Source organism: Phoenix dactylifera, chromosome 1, assembly GCF_051530095.1.
Source record: "Phoenix dactylifera cultivar Ajwa chromosome 1, Ajwa_hap1_PhDact_Kaust_v1.1, whole genome shotgun sequence".
Taxonomy (NCBI): Eukaryota; Viridiplantae; Streptophyta; class Magnoliopsida; order Arecales; family Arecaceae; genus Phoenix; species Phoenix dactylifera.
The window spans coordinates 43,285,165-43,293,065 of NC_143190.1; the positions used below are offsets into that span (position 1 = coordinate 43,285,165).

Consider the following 7,901-nt stretch of genomic DNA (forward strand, 5'->3'; position numbering starts at 1 on the left):
CATCCATTGACATCGCGAGAGAAAAATAGAAGAGATTTAATGGGGCAGAATGTGATTTAACAGTCTCAGCCTCGGAGCCCCCAAATGAATTACACCTCAAGGATTACCATAGCACCATATATAGAGTTGATATGAACATTGTAATTTCCTCTCAAGAAAGGAATTAATCAAGCTCAACCATCTTTATTATACCGTATCCAACAAATAGAAGCACAAAAAGGCGCACTACTCATTACGTTGTTACCCTAGTGTAGGAGGAAAACAGAAAGAAATAAAAAAGCTAAAATGATTTGTAATCATCTATAATTTACTAGTTTGTAGTTACTATAGGCATCAAGAGGGTTCAACAACCGCCAATCGCCGAAATTTGAGACATGCTTTTCAGAACCTTTGCTATCAAATCCCCCTTGCACTCGTCTAGGCTAAAGGATGCCAGACCAATACCAGGTCAGTAGTGTTTTTGGATTCTAATGCTTTCAGATTGCGATGACAAAAGAAAGCACATGATGTATGTACGTATTAGATGCATGCGCCAGAAATAAGAGCGGTCTCCAGCACTATATTCAGACTATATAGACAAATCATCACTTCTATGATCAAAAAATGTATTGTGGCGGATCCAAGAAGGAGAAGCAGCAATAATTAGCCCTCAAAATAAAATCTGGGCATGTTTATGTTCTTCTTTCACGTCTAACGTTTATTTAGACAAGCAACTTGAATACCATAGAAATTTTCTTCCCCGTCCTTCAAACAAGCATTCATATACGGACATTTTGGCATAGGATTTTCTTCCCCTGTGGCATAGGGAAATATTTACCTAGGTAATGGGTATCCCCATCCACTTATGTAAAGAAGAAACACATGTAGCGCCAATATACAGTGATGCATATATGTATGCAAATTTATATAAATGTAAGGTTTATATAATATGAAGTATACAATCTACAATATATGCTAAGAGCAAATCTCACCTGAAACTCACTGAAACAGCTCCACTCACAAAACCCGGCATGATTTTTAATGTAAAATCGAGACTATATGCTACCTTTGTGTTCATAAACAACCAAGTGGCTCTCAAAAGATCGCACCCGAATCTGTGGTTGCACAATCCAACGGCAATCACTAAGCCAGTGAGCCCTCGTGGACCCTAGAGTTGGCACTTGGCCTATCCAGATATGGGGTTCTAGCATCAGCAGCTATTCCTCTATCAACCCTTTTGTGTGCATGCATCTCTTATGGACTTAATAATGGTTTAAGGAGGAATCAATACACACCACCGGATATTTTCCTATTAGGAATTCCAGTTCATGCCGGAGAGCTGATATGGCTGCCGGAAGATGGCACTGCCGTCCCCAAGCGAACTTAGGATCGCTTGGTGTTGGTAAGCCGTGCCCTGGGGGATCGGATTGAGGAGAGCCGTGATCGTGTGGCCGCCATGGACGTTGCTGTTGCTGTTCTTATTGTCGTTGGTGGTGGCGCCGTTGTTGCTGCCGCTGCTGGTGTTGTTGTTGGTGGGGGCGCAGCTGGTGCTGCTGCTGCCGTTGTTGCAGCCTTGGAATCTCTTGGGTGGCGGTGGTGCGACCATCCCTCCGTCGCTCCAGTATGGGGAAGTGAGAGCACGTTTCGGGGCGAGGGTGCCGTTGTTGGTCTGAACGGTGGAGAGGTCCAGCTTGGTTCTTGGGGCTCCAGCTAACTGGGTCATGGAACTGGTAGCCGGTCCATCCTCGGAGGTGAGCAGCCCCTGAAAGAAGGTATCGTCGTTGTCGAGCAGTGCGGTGTAGATGTTGGGAGCTCTCTGAGGTTGAGGCCTTGGGTTGGGCTGCGAACCGATGGCTCGATGCTGTGTCACTGCCGGTGGAGCCAGCATGCCATCCATGGAATCTTCCATGTCACGGTCCGACAGCCTGGCCAGCATCCCATCCATGGAATCTTCCTTGTCACGGTCGTTATTGCTGCTGCTGCTGTTGCTGCTGCTGCTGGAGCTGTTCTTCTTGTAGATCCGGCATAAGACCCAATCATCTAACTGGAAAAAAGAAAGAACGAGGGGAAACCTAATAGAATAAGTAAAAGTTCCATGAAGTCATCTCTTTTACCCTGGACTGATGTATGTTGCGCGTGCAAGAGTGGTGTCATTCCAGGTAACCTGAGGTTGTTTTAATTCGGAGTGATAAAACGTAAAATGTTTTGAATTTGTGTCACAAGGCATATAGGTTGCAAGCAGTAGAACTATGCCGCCAGGCGGCTATTGAAACTTTACCCGGAGAGAGCCCTTCTTGCTGCCGACGTCGCCACAGGGCGGCCTGGAGTTGCTACTGGGGCTGGTGTCGGTCAGCCGGTATTCATGCATGATCCAGTTGGTCTTGATCCCTTTGGGGGGCTTGCCGCCGTAGAAGACGAGGGCTTTCTTCACCCCGACCTTTTGGGTCCCCCCGGAGGTCAGGATGGGCTTGTCCGTCCCCGTCGCCTTCCAGTACCCAGACGTCGCAGCTCGGTTAGGACGCGCTCCGTTGGGGTACTTGCGGTCCCTGGGGCTGAAGAAGTACCATTCCTGTTCTCCAAAGCTGGCCTTGCCTGACCACACGAACAACAAATCCCAGCGAGAAGAGAAGGGGTCGATTATTTGCCCATAAGAAGTATTGATAGAATTAAGAAGACTCGAAATTAAAGGTACCAAATGGTAGCGGCCGGGTTGGGGGAGGTGGGGTGTTAGGGGGATTAATTACTGGGGGAGATAGATATATAGATAGATACCTGGGAGTTCCCAAGGGTCGAACTTGTACAGGTCGACCTCGGCGATGATGGTGACGGGGAGGGGGGCGGAGGCGGCTTTCTTCTTGAGGTAGTGGACCACCAGCTCCTCGTCGGTGGGGTGGAACCGGAAGCCCGGCGGGAGCTGCGGCTGCTGCTGCTGCTGCGAGCCGCCCGACGAGTCGGCGCTCTCCATACTGATGACGGCGGTGATGCCGAGAAGAGCGTTCGAGCGGATGCTCTATCTTTTCAGCTTCGTGGGTACGGTGGAAGGAACGATATCCCCTGTCCCCGACGGCCTATCTATTATCTACGGTGAAAAGAACCGGCGAGGAGGCAGAGGCGAGAGAGAGAGAGAGATGGGACGGGATGGGATGATAGGGAGGTGGGAACTGGGAATTAATTGCTATCCTTCCATCCGGGGTGGGGGGGAGGAATACTGAAGGTGTTGGGCCGAGGATTCCGCTGGTTTACCGAACGGTCGCCGGTCATCGCGCGACGCGTGTTATTCCCACCTAGGAGGTCTGGAGGACACGTGTTGAAATAAGGACGTGCGATGATACCCAAGTTCGGTACGGGAGTTTTCCGGCCAGATTGTCTCACAAAATTGCAAATCTCTGTTTCTTTTTTTTTTCCCCCTTTTTTCTTTTCTCCTCCTCTCACCAGATTAAAGTTATGTTTTAGAAAAGCAAAAAAAGTTTCCCTTCTTTCCCACCCCTCGCACACTAATTTTTATGTCCAGCGATGCATACACCTCGGCTTTCAGCCAATAAGAAAGCCGGTATGCTCGCTCGTCGGCTGCGCCTGCATTCTGTTTTATCGCAGCCTGGTGCAGGGCGCGGTATGAACGAAGAAAACAAGTGAGCTGCCTCAACGCCTTTTTCCGATGTCACGCCTTTCTTGCTGCGGTGGCTGCGACGCGACGCGGTTCGGGTTGGGGCCATGGCCGCGGTAACAATGACGGTGATAAGGGCTATATCTCTCTCCTCAAATCTAACTCAATTATATATAAGTCCTAACCAATTGGACCCTCCCCTTTTGATCCAGATTATATTCTGTACATTATTGGCCTACGGAGTTTATTTTTCTTCATCTTGTTTAAGTTTATCTACACCACCCCAATATAGCAAAATTCAAACTATCCTTAATAATTATGATAATAATAGAGAAAAAAATATTGTACTGGATCACGAGATACATAATTAATTATTTTTTTCTTTTAGTTGGTTGCTTTTCATAGTTTAAGAAATATTTGATTGCTTAATGAATAATATTTCTATTGTTTTTATTATTGTTGAAAATTTGATTTGTTATACTCTATGTCCTCGATTTTTATTTTATTGAACATTGTGTGAAATATTGAGAGTTGCTTTTATATTTTTATTTATTTTAACTTGTACATAAAAATAATAATTTTTGTAGTTTTACATATCTCTATCCATCCCAACCTGCCTTATTTAATTCTACACCTTATCCTACCCCAAGTTCCATACTGATAGGTATGAATAGTGACCTATCCGATCTATACCCACCCCTTGCCATCCCTACTTGGGGCTAAAATACGAACTTCATTTAGATGAGTGATAAATCCAAAGACCTGCATGAACTTGGTACCATCTCTTATTTTGATTGGCATGGGAGATGCAGGGTGGCTGTAGACTGCTTTGTATCCCTCAAGATCAACCAACACGGAATGGGTCGTCTGTCATGTCTCAAAATACGCAGGATGTATGGCAAGTGTACATTACAATAGAATTAGTTTTGTAATGATACAGTACAAATTATGATGGGTGTTGTGGTTCAAATTTGGCTCGAGGGTGACTACGCCGGAGGAATCGAGGGAGCCGCCGGTGGTTGGAGGAAGAAGACGGGGGCCACCTCTTACGCGGCGACGCCAGCGGATCTGCACAAAATCTCACCGGTGTTTTGGGTGAGGGCCCTCCGACGTTCAAGTTAGAGTGAGGTAAATTTGGTCCAACCAAAAAGTTTCTTAGAAGTTACCCGACCGGACTATTTGTAGTTCCGGTAGAGATGCCCAGATGGTAGAGGCACTGTCCGCCCTCATTATGAGAGGGGGCGTGGCTCTGAGCCGAATAGCGCGCAACTAAGGCTAGCCGGTGACATGTTGTGTTGTCCATTCTCGAAAACAGTAAGGTATTGGCTGTCATAGTAGGGTATGGACGGAGTAGTCATGGTGCTGTCCTTTGACTGTTAAGGGCTAGTTATCAAAGCGTGGCGCGGTGGCGTTGCAATGTATGGTCACGTAGGAGGGCGTGGGCGCACACATAGGTGCGGTTGTTGGCGAGGCCGAACCCGTTAAGAGGTCGCATCATGCGTTTGGCGAGGTCGGCTAGACGGGTGCTGAGGGTAGCTCGGCTCTCCGGGTTCCGAGGTGTGCTCGGTAGAGCGCCCCGAGCTCGAAGGTTGGGGCGTACTACTGAAGTGGGCGGCCCGAGCTCGGTCGGGACGGGTCGGCGAATATTGGAGACACCTCGAACTTGGTCGGACGAGTTGGCGAATATCCGAGGCCGATGGTGCTTTTGGCGGAGTTCGAGGCCGAGCTGATTCTGAACCGGACCGAGAATTCAACCGGTTGGTGTTGGCATTTCTTGGGTCAAAACTGGACGGCCTTTTAGCTGTGGGCTAAATGATCCATTTCGCCCCCCATCAGGGGCGGCCCAAAACATTTGGAGGCCTAAGGCGAACTCACAAAAAGAGGCCTTTTTTTTTAAATGATGAAATTTTTTTAATAAGTATAAAATACTTTAAAATTTTATTTAAAAATAACTCGTCTAGCTTTTTGAGATGCAAAATTACTAATCAAATTTTTATACTCAAGATCCATTAAAATACTATTTTCAATCGATGATATAGCTAATCCATTTAATCTTTCTTGTGACATACTTGACCGCAAATAAGATTTTATCAACTTTAATTTTGAAAAATTTCTTTCAGCAGAAGCAACTATTACAGGTATTGTTAACAATATTCTGTAAGCAATGCATGCATTTGGAAAAGAATTTATTTTTTTTATAAAACTTAAAGTATCAATAGGGGTACTAGTTTCTATTTGTAAAACTTCTTTTAAAACTTTTAACTCTGAAAACAATTCAAGACCATCAATATCAGAATATTGACCATGCTTTAAAAAGTTTTCAAGATTAAGACAACACTTTTTCAAATCATCTTCATTCAAAGATTTTAACTTTCTAAAATTAAACAAAAAACCAAAAATATTTTCATATATGGTAAATTGTTCAAACCTATTTTGAATTGAAGAAATAGCTTGATCTACTATATATAAAAAGTAATCAATTCTAAAAGATTCTTCAGCTGATCTTGCTGTCTCATCAACACTATTTTCATCAAAATGTTTTTTTCTACGGATCATACGTTTTTCACGAAATGTAGGATCTATTTCCATTTCATTTGCAATTTCTTTTGATGAATTCAAAGCATTCATGAATCCATTTTCCCTATAACTTTTCAAATAAGAAAGAAGACCTTTTAATTGATCTATAGCAACATCAATATGCATGTCTTCAGATTGTAAAGTCTTACTAACTGAGTTAACAGCAAACAATATATCATACTAAATATTCATGCCTAATAAGAATTCAAAATTTTCAATCTCATATGCAGCTAAGCATGTGGCTTCACTCTTTATTTTAGGATCTTTACTAGTTTCTGCTAATTGAATTAAAGCATCTCTTATTTTAGGAGCTTGGTTTTTAATTGCTTTGACACTTTCAATATGACTTTCCCAACGTGTCTGTGACAAGGGTTTAAGAGTCAATGTGGATATATTATTTTGTAAAATTTTCCATCATTTTGTAGAAGAAGAAAATAATGTATAAATCCGTTGTATCACTCCAAAAAAAGATATAGTTTTAGAACATGAGTTAGCAGTATCACATAATACTAAATTCAAGTTATGACATCCACATGGTGTGTAAAACGCTCTAGGATTTATATTTAATAATCTTTTTTGTACACCTTGATGTTTTTCTTTCATATTAGACCCATTATCATACCCTTGTCCTTTTATATCATTAATTTCAAGTTTATGTTTTTCTATTATATTTATAAGTTCATTAAAAATACCTTTTCCAGAGGTATCATCTACTTCTAAAAATTCTAAAAAATATTTTTGTACTTTTACTGGACTTGTTGAAGTATCTACACATCTTAAAATTAAGGTCATTTGTTCCTGATAGCTTGCATCAGGAGTGCAATCAAGTATTACAGAAAAGTATTTTGCTTTTTTAATTTTTTTAATTATTATAGCTTTAATTTCAGATGCTAATATTTGAATCAATTCATTTTGAATATTATGACCTAAATAATGATTGTGAATTTCACCATGTTGAATGCGTCGAACATGTTCTTGTATTATTGGATCAAATTCTGCAATCATTTCAATAAGACTTAAAAAATTTCCATTATTGTTTTGATAGATCTTTTCGTTCTTTCCTCGAAATGCTAAATTATTTTTTGAAAGATTTTTCACGACAGCAATAATTCTCAATAGAACTTTTTTCCAATGATCTTTCTCTTGGTTTATTTGTTCTTGGAGACTTTTATCAATTGTCTTATTTTTTAGCAATCTCCCTTCTAAATCAATCCACCTATTCATGCTAGTGATATGTTCATTAGTTGTTTCATGACTTTTGAGCTTGATACCTAAATTTTTCCAATCTTTAGTTCCTTCATTGACTAATTGACTTGTGCTAGGCTTTGAATAAAATAATTTACAACAAAAACAATATACTCTATCCAAATCCTTCGAATACACTAACCACCTTCTATCATATTTTTCATCATTTATAACTTACGAATGTAATGTATTATAGAGAAGCGTCTATTATTTTCATCTTTAGGAAAATGAACATCATAATCTCTAATTGGACCTTTTTCCACTATTAAGTCTCTCAACTTTGTACCAATATTTTTTCATTGAGCAGGATCATATAAATTTGTAAGAATAGAACTAGTTTCACAATATTTTTTCTTGTTTATCCTATCTCCATCCGATTCTTCATTGTGCTCTTCACTAGATATTGTTTCAGTAGATGTTTGAATACTACTATGAATTTGGTTATCAATTTTATTTTGTTTCGTTCTTTTTATGTCATTTTCTAACTCTATTTCGG

General features: G+C 41.5%; 1 protein-coding gene across 1 annotated transcript; it reads right to left on the reverse strand.

The window, feature by feature from the left end:
- Window positions 1-875: 875 nt before the first annotated feature.
- LOC103713935 (NAC transcription factor NAM-2-like) lies at window positions 876-3,225 on the reverse strand. Its single transcript, XM_008800988.4, has 3 exons — window positions 2,752-3,225; window positions 2,258-2,571; window positions 876-2,023 (listed from the first exon to the last, which is right to left on the reverse strand). Exons 1-3 carry the CDS (start codon window positions 2,942-2,944, stop codon window positions 1,292-1,294), a joined length of 1,239 nt encoding a protein of 412 aa, XP_008799210.4. The 5' UTR covers window positions 2,945-3,225; the 3' UTR covers window positions 876-1,291.
- Window positions 3,226-7,901: the final 4,676 nt, after the last annotated feature.

Excerpts from the sequence above, each read along its gene's own strand:
- LOC103713935 (XM_008800988.4), bottom strand. The coding sequence starts at position 2,944 with ATGGAGAGCGCCGACTCGTCGGGCGGCTCGCAGCAGCAGCAGCAGCCG. Across the intron at positions 2,572-2,751 it reads CGACCCTTGGGAACTCCCAG|GCAAGGCCAGCTTTGGAGAA; the intron begins GTATCTATCTAT and ends TCGTGTGGTCAG. Across the intron at positions 2,024-2,257 it reads GCAAGAAGGGCTCTCTCCGG|TTAGATGATTGGGTCTTATG; the intron begins GTAAAGTTTCAA and ends TCTTTTTTCCAG.